Source organism: Seriola dumerili, unplaced genomic scaffold (genome assembly GCF_002260705.1).
Source record: "Seriola dumerili isolate Sdu_G_001 unplaced genomic scaffold, Sdu_1.0 BDQW01000674.1, whole genome shotgun sequence".
Classification (NCBI taxonomy): domain Eukaryota; kingdom Metazoa; phylum Chordata; class Actinopteri; order Carangiformes; family Carangidae; genus Seriola; species Seriola dumerili.
The window spans coordinates 1153499-1167296 of NW_019174929.1; the positions used below are offsets into that span (position 1 = coordinate 1153499).

Here is a 13798-nt window from a genome sequence, read left to right on the forward strand (position 1 = left end):
ACTGTATGTGTACACTTAAACCTTCTTTTGGAGTGTCACTGTAATTTTAAGTGCAACAAGATGAGTGTGCAAGTATAGATCAAGGTTGAATAAAGTTTAACAGTTCATTTTGGTTTCCTAAACCTTTTTTTTTATTTTTATTTTTTTATGCCTATTTAATGCCCCAACAGGCATGGGCAGAGGCATTTTTTTCAGGCTGCCTTGTCTTTGACTGGCAACAAATTTGGCACAAATGTTCACTTGACCTCAAGGATGAAGTGATCATCCCATTCTTTTGAATGCAATCGGATAAAATGAAGTAATAACCAGCCAAAGAAAAAATCCCATCAGCTTTTTGTCAAGGGAACCAGGGTGATGCCAACAAGTGCCCTGCAGCACTCGAAATTGTATTAAATTAAATTAGGGTGGCTGGGAAGTACACTAAAATGATTTTCTTTACCGAAGAGCCTCTCGTTTAACCGATTCTGTCTTTGTGAATTGAGGGACGCAAACAACTTAAAATTTCATTAGTAAAAGCCAACTGATATCAATGTTATATTAACCTTAGAATTGCGTGTTTCCAGTTAAATCAAAAGACGAACAATCAAAATGTCTTAAGTGACTCACTATGGTTAAAGTTGCTGTTTGAGCAACTAATTTTTATGTCTTAAAATGATACAGGAGCAGGTGACAATGCACATCTCAAAAACATGAATGAGAATGTTGCCGTCTTGAAATGATACAGGAGCAGAAGGTGACAATGTACATCTCGCACAAATCTTTGTTCTTTTTTTATTTGACATTTTGTTGAGGCATCGTTCCATTTTTGAGTCAGCGTCTTGTCTGACCATCTGAGATAGAAAATAGATGTTTACACCTTTTAGTTCACTCCAAACAACTTGATCTATCTTTAACAAAACATCTTTAACAAAACAGCTGTGAAAACACATTTCCAGTAAGACGTGAGAAATACATCACTGTGCCAAAATAACTACACTTTTCTAGGCTAATTCCAAGATATATGGACAGAAATCCCTGCTTTTAATAGAAAATAAAAATGCAGATGTGGAGATAAGTCTGTGAGCAAGATCTGAAGATTTAATCGCTGTCTTCATCATTGTTGGAAGCTTCAGGTTCAGTACCGTTGTCAGATCGCCGTGGGGAGCCCTCGTTGTCTGATCCCGCTTCAGACCCTCTGTCTGATCCCCGGTCTGACGCCGCGACGGGCGAACCAGGCCGAGACTCGTCATCTGATCCTGACCGACTCCTCTTGCTTTCGTTGTCTGACTGCTCCGAGTCAGACTGCCGCTGGATCCTCCTCTTCTTCACTGGGCGGTCGCTGCCGGAGTCGTCATCCTCGGAGCCTGCGGAGCGCCGAGGGCTTCCCGCCTCGCTACCGGAGCGGTTCCTTCCTCCGTCCGACTCACTGTCAGATGCAATGCGCTTCCTGTGGCCGCCCTCGTCATCAGATCCTGAACCACTGTCTCTTTGGTGTCTGTGAGGGAGAGAGGGCACCGATGAATTGAATTTTGTTGATTTACTTAAATTGCCAGCACTGGTTTGAGTGTAAAATCTGATTTTCAGGACTGTGCTTTTACCTGTCTTCAGCTATTTTCAGTCCATCCTCATCTGAAGATGATTCAGAAGAGGAGATGATAGCCTTAGACTTGATCTTCCCTTTGAGAGATGGTGGCAAACGCTCAGGCTGTGGCTAAAAATGAGAAGGTTAAAAAGCTAGGAGTTAGGCCTGAGAAGATATTTTAAATGATTTAATCCGGACAGAAGAGCACAACAAAGAAATGACCAAAAAAGGACCTTTTCGATCCTCTTGCGTTCTTTGGGTTTACGCTGCTTCTTGGATCGTGATCCTCCTTCCTCATCATCACTCTCATCCTCTCCTCCTGCTTTAGCAGGTCTGCAAACACAGGACAATTTTCTCTTAGTATTAACATTGTTTGCATTGCAGTCAAAATAACCACATTTGGCATTCACTGCATCAGACTCACCGCCTCCTCTTCTTCTTCTTCTTCTCTCCGTCCTCGACCTCCTCCTGCTCGCTGCCGCTTCCACCCTTTCTCTTCTTCTTCTTCTTGATTGGCAGGTCCTCGTCAGAGTCATCGTTGACAAACTCATCCATGTCACCTCCTTTCTTACGCTTGGAGATAAAAATAAAAAACAAGTATGTTACCAACGGTGAATTTTGGTGCAATTTAAGAGTTTGCTGATGAGTTCGCTATCAGTGCTGGCACTCACACGTCCTCCACCACCGCCTCCCTTCTTCTTTTCTTTGGCCATTTCTTTCGACCCTTCTGCGAAGGTGAGCAGGTTCTTGGTCTTCTCCACGTACAAAGCTCTCTGCTCCAGGAGCTTCTTCTGTTCCTCTGCCTCTCTGTTCCGTTTTTCCTCCTAACGAGGTTTGAGGGCGACAAGCCAAACGGTTAATAAGAATCCTATTACCATAAAACATGTAAAACATGACTCCTTGTCACTGTGCGCTATTACCAAAAAAGTTTTACATTTTTTGTATGGTAGCAGCATAAGTACCTGCTCTTTGAGCAACTGCTGGCGCAGCAGGTCCCTCTCCTGCTCCTGTTTGGCCCGAAGCTCCTTCTCCTCCTCATCCTGCTTTCTGGCTCTTGCCACGTGGTATTGAGCCTGACTCAGCAGGTCAGAGCACTGCCTGCAATCCCACAACACACCCGTACCCACAGTGATATTACAACCCACACTAAATGAACCAAACTCCAGTCCCATGTAAAACATTATAATTAAATGTAGAAATGGGTCAATTATTATATATTGGCAAACTATCAGTATCCTCTGATATTAGCTTTAAAAAACCAACTACTTTTAGAGCTACTGCTATAAATTCTTGTCACTGTTCCTTGAAAGCACCTAAAAGCCTTCAGCATGTACCATGAGGATAAATTCAGACTGACCTGGCCTCAGAAGCAGCCAGAGCGAGGTCAAACCTCATCTTGTCTCCTGCCTTGCTGAGGTAGCTGAAATACCTGTGTGAAGAGGAGGAAGCAGAGGAAGGTGAGAGGGAGATAACATTTCAGGACTGGGCAGAGGACAGCCAGGAGGATCAGGATGGTAGGAGAAGTCATGAATCAAGTCTAATGCCACTACCTGTGAGCCAGCTCAAGCTCTTTGACAGCGCTGAGCACAGCCTTCAAGTTGCTCTTCTCATCTTTCAGCACAAGAGTGGCCAGTCTCTGAAGCACCAGCGCCACATTGAACATCAGCACCGTGTCGCTGGGCGCCACGTGACGGGCCTTGTTGGAAACACATCAGAAAGACAAAGTTATACTCTCCTCATTTTGTAGAATAAAATAAGAGCCTTTCATTTTTTCCTCATGTTACCTTCAGTAGCATCTGCTTGCACTCTTGGAGTTTCCCACATTTGAAGAGCGCCCTCGCGAGGTACAGCAGCACCTCAGTGTTCTGATATTTGTAAAATTTCTTCAGGCAGTTCTCATACTGTGGAGCAGATCCAAAAAACTTAACTGTACAGACCAAAGACAATAACTTTCAAAAAGTTATCGCAAATGAGGCTCTTACCATCTGCACAGCGCTGATGTACTGCTTCTGCTCGACATAGATGTGAGCCAGATTTAGCCAGACGTCACTGATGTCCGCTGTGGCCTCCCTCACCTGCGCAAACACATCCCGAGCCTCTCTGAAGTAGCCCTTGTGGGCAAGGACGGCACCTGGACGAAACGGTTTTTATGCTTAATGCATCATCCACATACGGCAGAATAAACAAAACAGAATGAAGCTATACAGACCGATGCCATTGGCGGCATAGAGGTTCTTGGCATCATTTCGCAGGACTTGCTTGTATATCGCCAGGGCTCGATCCTGGTGTCTTTTTTCCTGTCGAGACAAAAACACCGTTGCTCCATTTGGGGATCTACAGTTTCCTTTCACATAGTGTTTCATCATAGAGACACCCCGCCTCACCCGAAACAAAGCAGTGGTGCTACATGACACACCAATGTTTATGTTTATAATGAGGGAAGCAACTCATCTATTAGTTACACTGATAACAGGATGTAAAGTTCTTACAAGATGGGGAAAGTTAAGACACAGCCCCACTAGTCACAATCACTTTTGCATCGCATGAAGACACAATGTTAAAGTCTTCAGCATTCACTGAAATGCTGTACTCTTATACGATTTCAACTGCACTGTCTGTCATTTGTCACTCTTTCAACTTATGTTAGAAAACAGCCCTCTGCACCTTTTCCCGGTCTCTGGTGGGCTGGTGCAGCGTCTGCAGCCACACGTTACCCAGAGCCAGCATGGAGTAGGTGTCGTTCTGTGTGGACGGCTGCTTCAGGATACGCTCAAACTTCTTTTGGCCCGGTCCCCATTCCTGTTTGGCCAAGTGAAGGTTTCCTATCAGAGACCAGGCGTCCGGGTGGTCCTGCGCCAAACAGAGCAAACGTAAGAAAGAGCTTTGCGTCAGACTCTGTCATCTGCTGTTGTGTGAGTATTGTAACATAGATAGATAGATAGATAGATAGATAGATAGATAGATAGATAGATAGATAGATAGATAGATAGATAACCTGATTAATCTGCAGAGCTTCTTTGAACCAGTCAGAGGCTTCATAGAAGTTTCCTTTGTCACGAGCCATCGCTCCAAGACGCAGATAACCTGTAAGCCAAAACATTTAAATGATCTTTCAGAGTACAATCCTTTAGTCTTCATGGTCTCACACTTTTTATTCTCTCATGTGTCATGCTTACAGTCCACATAGTTTGGATGCTCTCTGAGGATGTTTTTGTAGAGTTTCTCAGCTTCGTGGAATTCACACATGGCCTCATACAAACGAGCCAGATTGTAGGAGGTGGTGACAGAAATGGCGTTGTAGTAATGCTCGTCATGCTCTCCCTCAGCTTTGGCCCGGTCCAGAGATGCCAGAAAATATTTCTGTAGGAGTAAAGACATGACCCCAACCTTGAAATAGCACTATTGTACATGCTAAATATACAGGGTTCTGCATACTTCAGGATCCTTAAATATCACTATGTAGAAAAGCATTTTACTGTATCGTTTAACATCCCTCATTCTCACTTTGATATTAGTCAATGAATTCCCTGGTAAATGTGGCTATTTTAGGACATCAGCTAATAGTCGCTCTCTGTTGTATGTTGTCAGCTACCTTGGCCTCTCCCAGGTTGCCCAGTCTGAAGTGAAGAGCCCCCAGGTTGTTGAGGATCTCCGGGGGAACGTCGGCCTGCACCTTCTCCTGCAGGATGCGGGTGGCTGTACCGTAAGCAGACAGCGCTCCCTGTATGTCGGTCTGCTCCAGGATCTGAGCCAGCTCGATCCATGCCTCCACATCATCTGGGTACTGCTCCGTTACCTTCTTCAGGTGACCCTAGAGGACAAAATCAGTGGCGTATATCCAAGTTAAAAATATCCATGAAATGATCATTTAACATATTCCTCAGGTCAAGTCTGGCAGTTTTCTGAGCCAGGTGATAACTGACAGGATACCCACTTTAGCGATGTCTCTCTTTTCCTGATCGTCAGATGTTGCATAGAGAGACCCAAGGATTTTCATAGTTTCATAGTTGTTGGGGTAGGCCTTTAAAACCTTCTCAAAGCACTGTGCTGCGTTCTCCTTGTCTCTCCGATACACGTACATCTGCCCCAAGCCAAAGAAGGGCAACACAAAGGTGGACGAGGCAAACTGAGTGGCTTGGTAGTAATACTGAAACGCTTGGTCATAGTCCTCCTGAAGAAAGAAAGAGCAGAGATATCAGAGACGAAAATTGGTAGTACAGTAAACAACCAGTTCGCCGGCACGGGATTGGTTTTGGATCTTACCTGCACGTGAAAAGAGCGAGCTAACTGGTAGCAGCTCTCAGCCTGCATGGCTTCGACTTCTGTGTTATGGAAAGCATGGAGGGCCAGATGCTGCACTTTGCTGTAGTCCTGATGGGGAAACAGAAAAACAAATACGCATGAGTAATAGTTGAGTGACACACAGGTTTAGATTTGTGTCAGGATTTCAAAGGACAACAGACTAGTGATTACCTTTTTGAAGAAGAAATGGTTGGCGAGGTGGTTGAGCACCATGGGGTTGCTGGGGTCGATGGTGTAGGCCCGCGATAGGAGCTGCACTCCGTTCTTGATCGAGTCTGCCTCCTTGTTGTTGAGCTCTAAAACGGCCAAACCAACAAGAGCTCCCACGCACTTCGAATTAAGCTCCAGGGCTCGACCGAAAGCCAAACGAGCCTTCTCCAGTTTGTTGAGCTTGACAAAACAGTGACCCATCCCCAGCCTGACCTCCGCTGCTCAGAGACACCACAACAAGATAAAGAATGGTGGAGATATTAACTGTTACACGTGTCTACGTATGAGAAATACATTATTAACTGCAGCAGGAGATGGATCACCCATGTTTGGGTGTCAGCATCAATGTTAGCAGATCTACAAAAGGGAATCACAGTACAAGTATAAAAAAATCTTGTTTTTTGGATCTTGGATCTTGTTTCATAATCTGTCCATGCCTAGACCCCGGTATTACCTATTATGATTAAGACTTTTTAAGACCCAGATACCCTGTTCAAGTTAAGTGATTGTGTCTTTAGTTTATCATAATAATCAACTGTAATTTAAAGCAAAATTTAGTGTTCAAAATTTACTTTTTACTACAGTTTTTTTAAATGGACATTATTCTTCAACTGTAAATTATCATGCTTTAGTGTATATACACATATGCCACAACTCTTTATAACCACCTTTGTAATCTTTGTCAAAAGTGGTTGTTACCAGATTCTTTTACTTTCAAATATTAATACTGGCCTCCAAAGTCTTGTACTGGCCAGACTCTAGTAGTAAAAACAGCAGTATTAATGTCATCATAGTAGTGCTAGTAGTAATCAGGGATACAGGGATGTGTTTTCAAGATAAAACAAGTTGCTTGTTTACCTGGGCAGCCGGGGTTTGTACGCAGGGCCTTTTTGTAGTACGCCAGTGCTCCTCTGTAATCCTTTTTATTGAAGGAGATGCAAGCTTTACCTGTTGAATAACAATGGTGTGATTATTTCAGTCAATCACAGTGGTCAGGATAAATCTCAGTCTCTTTTACATTCAACTTGCCAAGCAAAGCAGGGATGTTATTGGTGGACTGATTGAGGACAAAGTGGAACTGAGCATCGGCCTGGTCCATCTTGTCTCCTTCCAGCAGGCAGAAACAGGCTCTTCCCAACAAATGGTTCTGATTGACATACGAGCATGTTACATTTAGTTGAAATGCAAAAACACTGGAGCCAGAGTGGTCCTCTCTCATTATCAGCGGCTCTGACAGACATTTTTCTTACCTGATCATACATGATGATCTTGTCTGCCATAGTATAGAGAAGCGTGGCCTGCGTGATGAGCTCTTTCTTGGCATCTTTGTTTTTCTCTTTACGTGCTTGCTGGACATAGTAAGCTGCCAATGTGTCCAGACAGGTCATCTGGTCTTTCTCATGGTCTCTGTAGTCCAGGTTTCCATCGATGCGAGCCGCCTCTAAAAGCTTGACAAAATCCTCTGTTTTGCCCTGCTTGTAGTACTCCAGCTGAAAAAGGACAAAGGGGCTGAATTTAACTTTGCTTTACAGGGATCACGTTTGATCTCTGGCTTGTGTTCAGTTTCTTCGGGCCATTAACATTATGCATTACGACAATGAAAGTAACAACCGTCTGTGGTAGCGCCACTGACTCACCGCCAAAGCAATCCAAATGTGGAGCTGTGTGTGCTCCTGCTTCAGGATACTGATGACCTCGTCTCCTTCTGGCAGCTGATCGAAGTCAAGCTCGATAACCTGCAAGGTGCAGTTTACTTATGTTAGTAAGCATCAGCGTCTGACAAAACTCCTGTATCGTTTAAGAGTGTTCTGAATGAGGGTTCGATGGAACAGCGATGAAGAGTGTGAGACAACATCAAATCTGAGTTTTTACTATAACATCTCTGGGTATATTAGGCCATTATGTTTGGTGTTGCAAATCAACATCCGTGACTGTTTTATGGCATTATTGAATTTTCAATGACTTTTGCACCAACATGATAAAGGGTCTTGTTTTAGTATTTATTTCACTTAATTAGCCAAAACTAGCACATCTATCTAGATGTTTAGCCATTAACAGTTATTTCATTGACTTAGAACCCAATATCACACTTAGCTTATAATACATCAGTCCAACTGCAAAAAATCCTACCTTAGTGAAAGTTATAGTGCTCTGTGTTCATTGCAAGTGTTCTAGAGATGTTGATCCAACTGCATGGTTATTTTGGGGGCTGCAGTGCTACTGAATTATATTGTTTTATACTGAAGTTATTCTAATGTTCTGTCCACATCAGTTATATCAATGTAGATACTCTCTCTGTATAAAGCAATACAACTCATCAGCACCACAAACTACAGATACAATATTATACAGCAGCTTACAAAAGTGTTAGGCACTGTGGATGTGTAGATTCTTATCCATTATGCAAAACTACCAGCGATGCTCTAATCTGTCCCATATTCATTCTGCAGCACGACAATGACCCCAGACGCACAGCCAGAGTCATAGGCCCAATCCCAATGTCCCCCCTCAGACTTGGAGGCATGTTCCCGGTAAGTTTGTGAGGGCTTATGGCTGTCCCACTGTCAAACCATCGAGGGCATGAGGGCTCTCTAGCAGACATTTTGACCCCTTTAAGCACACTTTTCGTAAGTCCGCATTTCTGTACTTTTGCTGAGTGAATTACCCAAAGTTGATAGCATTGTGACATTAAACACAGGGTTGCCATGGTTATCAGGGGGCGCCCGGAAGCGTAAAAAACAGCAAACAACGGCCATAAAAATGAAGAAAAACAGGATAGAAGAAGAACAGGTAACAAACAAGTATGAAAGGGACAAACCATAATGTTAGCATTACAAAAAAAGGCAGTATATGACAGTATAAACCCAGAGCTCAATGTGATTCTGAGCCAGAGGTGTGGAGTTATTTGTCCTATGATGATATGATGATGAATTCCAAATATCCAAATTGGATCAGATCAGGGGAGGGGGGGAGGGGGGTAAAAATGTACAATCAAAAGACCCAAACCCACAAATGAATGCAAAAGTTTTGACATCATCATGGTAACGCAATATAAGGTAACTCAATCACTCACCAGGTGATGCCAATTAAGTCTGTGAGGGTTCAGGGCTTAGGGGTTTAGGGGGGCATTGGGATTGGGCCATAGAAAACTATCTTCAAAGACAAAAAGAACAAGGAGTCCTGGAACAGATGGTCTGGCACCCAGAGAGCCCTGATCTCAACATCATGGAGTCAATCAGTAAGATTACATGAGACATAAGACACTGAGACAGCCTGAATCTACTCTCTCTAACTGTGGCAACAACCCACCTGCTAAGTACCTTTAAAAACTGTGAAAGAATGTAGTTTTAAAGGATGATCACGCCACATACTGATTTGATTTTGTGTTTTTTATTCTGTTTACTGGACTTTATATGACGCTAACTGAATATATACAATTGATTCATGGCATTACTTTTTTGCATGAACCATTTGCACGGAATTCAAATATTGTGCGAGAGAATTGTATATCACTGCTATTATGAACTAACCCTAACCCAGATGTCTCAACACTTTTGACTTTTTAAATTAAGATAAATATGTAACGATGCTGCTGTTCCTGTTAAACCTGATTTCATAGGTACGGCATCACTGAATACGGCAGTGACAGAAAACAACTCAATGACTTTAATCAGAGCCTGATGTCATATTTCTGTTATGTTTTCTAATGTTCACGCGTCTGTACTTGCAGCTCCGGTCATTACCGGTATTTACGTTTCAGATATCAACATCAAACACGAAGCTGAGATATACAGAGCATTAGCTAATACTAGCTAAAGTTAGCATTAATGGCAAGTGGCGTTAGCACGGCGAGGTTCACTTCAAACAATAACTCAAGTTTACAAGAGTTTTACCTCATCGGTGTCCCGCAGAGGGATCTCAATGGAGCCCCGAGACATCTTGACTGAGGACAAATCCACTTGAAGTTAGATTAATTAAAAAAATAAAATAAAATCTCCAGCCCGTTGTCTGTTGGTCGCTACTTCATGCTTCCGATAAGAAACAAACATACGGACGGTGCAACAGAAAATGTGTCCGGCCAGATTATTAATCATCCTAAAGTAAGGTTCCTCCGGGAGTTGAACACACGACGCTCTCCAATGGAAACCTTGTTGTACATAGCAATATTAGTACTTTTACGTAAGTATCAGTAGTAGTATCACACCGTAAAAAATGCTGTTTTAAATGTAATGGAGTAAAAAGTACAGTATTTTCCCTCTGAAATGTGGTGGAAAAAATACTCAACTCTAGTAAAGCAGGCTACAAGTCGGCCTACCAAGCCGACCTAAATTTGTGCATAAATAAGTACAGTACTAGTAGTAAATATATTTAGTTCATTATTTACTGCTGGTGCACAGTAATTATGACAATAACAACCAAACCAGTTACATCAAAATGCATCCAGGAACACTTTTAGTGGGTTTAAAGTAAACCTAATGGGACTCGGTATCAAATGCTTACAAACGAAACTAAACATATAATGAAATGCAGACAGTATTGAAAGAACCACCACTTTCAGTAGAAGTAATAGTATTTCTTAATGGACTAAGAATGATTTCCCTTATCACACACTGCCTGTGAGAGGAAATTTACTCACTGTGTTTGCTGAATTCAAAGTTCAAAATGTGGAAGAAATGTTTGGCAGACTGGGCATTTGATATGTTAAACCAGTGAATTTAAATTGAAATCCATTAACTGCATCATTGTCACAGACCTCTGCAGGGCAGCATTTTGGCAGAAGTGGGTTGAGGTGGGGGATGATGGGGGTGGAGGGGTGGGAGAGAGAGCAGGGGGATGTCAGCTGGTTTTGATGTGAAGCAGAGGAAAACAAACATAAGAGCATCTTGGAGAGGTGTGCTAACATCACAGCAAATCAGAGGAAGACAAGAAAACTGAAATGAAAATGAAGCTCTTAATTTAACATTTAACAATATTGTTTTTCTTTTCAGAAGACCTGCCTGGGACTGAGAAGTAAGAATTTATTTTCAGAATTTGTTTTCACAGTGTGATATTTGTAACATCAGGACAAACAAAATAACAGTTTTGTCTCATTGCATAACCCATACTGCGTGAGTTTTAGTAGTGGAGATTTAGTTTAAAACATTTTATGCTTTTAACATTGCGTTGCCATTATTATTACTATAACAGCCAATTAACGTCACATTTTTCTTCCACAGTTTAGGATGACAACAAGAAAATAGGTATTATATAGTCCTCTGAATAGATCCTACTGTATATATTTAAGCATTAAAATCAGTCAAATATAGACAGGAGTTATTCAAATCATAGATGTTTTGCTTCACATCTTATTAAAAATTATAAATTATATTCTGTAATTTTAAAGTGTGTTTCAATTTTTATTTGTGTTTCTTCTGTGGAGACTGAGGCAAAGATTTATTTGATGTTTATGAAAATATCAGGTCATGTAGGAATGTGACTCTCCAGGGACTCGGGAGAAACAAGCACAACAAGCATGTCGGACAGCAACGATGGTACGTATTGCAGTTACTTTACTCTTCTATCAAGCCAAAAATATCAAAAAGTCAGTGTATTAACTTGCTTTACATTATTCTTCCTGTGTGTGAATGTAAACTAACTTTTGTCCATCTCCATGTGAAGTGTGGGAGTCACCAGGCTGTGGGATGAGGGACGTGCTTGAGGACAAAAAAGACACAAGTGGATTCTCTGAACATGAACTCCTCGACATCATGTATAATGCATGTAATACATCCAGCTCAGGTACACAGGCTTGCGTTCTACTCAACAAAACAGATAAAAATAATAATCCAAGAAAGTGTTCGATCGTTTATTCCTGCTTCTCTCTCGTCTTCAGGAGAGGTGTTGGCCTCCACCATCGTGCAGTACCTGCAGACCATGACAGCTCAGAGTCCAGAGCAGGACAGAATGGCTGCCCTTCGACGGATGCTCGACCCGGACCGACAGGACCCACATGTGAGCAGAGAGACTTTCCACGCCACCATGAGAGAGTGGATAGCGCAGTGCAGCCAGGACAGGTGAGATTAAACTCCAGATCACCATTATTCTGGATGTCATGTCGGTGTGATTTAGTACATAAAATAAGTAGAGCCAACAATGAGAGCAAAGAGAAAAAACAAACAAAACAAACAAATAGATCATAAATGCAAGAAGGAGAAATATGTTAAACATTTGACAGGTTGACACATTGCCACACAGCAATTTAAAATCAAAATTTTAAACATTTAAAAGAAAGTTTATCACTCTAAGAAGCTGAAGCTATTTGAATAAAGTGGTTGAGTGTTTGTTAATATGGGTTTGTGGCTGTAAAAAATGAGACTTATTCAAGCTTAGTGCTTCTCTTTAGTTGGTGGAATGTAACCAAGGTACTTTCACTAAAGTACTTATGTACAATTTCAATTTTTCTATTTGATAATACTTTATACTTTCACTCCACTACATTTACTAAGGAAATTTGGTTACTAGGAGACCATAATCCTAAAAAAGCATGACGCATTGTCATAGATTAAACAGTATGTTAAATTAAAGTTAAAATTAACTCCACCTTGACATCGTTAAATGCTGCTTACATGTAAATGTGGAAAAAATAGTCAAATAATATATGACTGAATCGTGCAATTTTGCACAAGTTCTTTAACATTGGATACTTTATTTTGCTGTTTGAATGTAAGAGTATTCTGTGAGGGATAACAAGGAATAGTTAATGAGTTAATGGATGGACAGATACATTTGTTTTGTACTGTGTTAAGATCTCAATACTTCTACCACCAGTGCTTTTCATGCACCAGCAAGAGTGTCAATGATTTTCCCTAGAAAGGAAAGAAGGGAAGATGACCTGCAAGAACCTCCCTCTTTTGATTAATGTGCATTTTAAGTGATCCATGGAAACGAACTCACTGACTCCTCCTGTGTTTCAGCACTGATGTGGGTGGCAGTCATGTATCTTGGCCAGACTCTTCTAAAGTGCCTGTAAACGGTAGGCTGTTACTGTTTTGTTCAGAATTCTCAGAAATGTCTAAAACAGATTAAAAGCAATTCACTAAACCTGATTTCCTCTCAGGGCTGGATTTCTCGTGCTCGCAAAGCAAAGCAGCCTCTTCAGAAAGCCACCAATGTTCCTGGTTTGTCATTTCACTCCTTTAATCACAGCGTGTTTACCTCCTATAATCAATGTGTCGTCGTGCTTCATCACTGTTTGTTTGGCTTCAGTGATGGAAAAGACCTGTTAGGCACGGTGGCTGAGCTGAAGCACGCTCACTGCAAGCTGAGCGACCAGAACAGCAGCCTCCTGCGGACGGTGGCTCAGTGTGAAGATGTGAACCTACAGCTCACTCTGGAGATCACGGAGCTGCGAGCAAAGCTGGCCAGGTGAAGGATTAACTCCAGTTATAGTATGTGGGATTATTACTGTAATTCCAAATCCTCACAAAAGCACACCAATATTTCATTTAAATTAATTATTTCCTATTATCACTTCATTTTAACAAAATAATAATACACATTCGATGATTGAAGAGAAGCCAGGAGAACAAAAATAATAGATCCCACATACTGACTTCGATCATTTACAAGTGACACATCTCTATCATGTCAGCTCATACACATCTTCTTCCTTTAGCTGCTTGCAGTCACAGTTAATGGGAACATTTTCAGAGTTAGAAGCTCGGATTTAAAAAGTTAAAAGGAATG

The 13798-nt window shown here is 41.7% G+C and overlaps 1 protein-coding gene across 1 annotated transcript; it reads right to left on the bottom strand.

The window, feature by feature from the left end:
• Nucleotides 1–743: 743 nt before the first annotated feature.
• Nucleotides 744–10113, bottom strand: ctr9 (CTR9 homolog, Paf1/RNA polymerase II complex component). The gene is made up of 23 exons (XM_022765405.1): nucleotides 9967–10113; nucleotides 7711–7809; nucleotides 7324–7563; nucleotides 7103–7220; nucleotides 6932–7021; nucleotides 6035–6291; nucleotides 5825–5932; nucleotides 5496–5732; nucleotides 5154–5372; nucleotides 4738–4921; nucleotides 4557–4645; nucleotides 4226–4411; nucleotides 3771–3858; nucleotides 3544–3692; nucleotides 3346–3462; nucleotides 3112–3257; nucleotides 2919–2990; nucleotides 2524–2659; nucleotides 2233–2385; nucleotides 1986–2134; nucleotides 1795–1894; nucleotides 1578–1690; nucleotides 744–1474 (listed from the first exon to the last, which is right to left on the bottom strand). The coding sequence occupies exons 1-23, from the start codon at nucleotides 10009–10011 to the stop codon at nucleotides 1078–1080; spliced, it is 3492 nt and encodes a 1163-aa protein (XP_022621126.1). The 5' UTR covers nucleotides 10012–10113; the 3' UTR covers nucleotides 744–1077.
• Between the last annotated feature and the right edge of the window lie 3685 nt (nucleotides 10114–13798).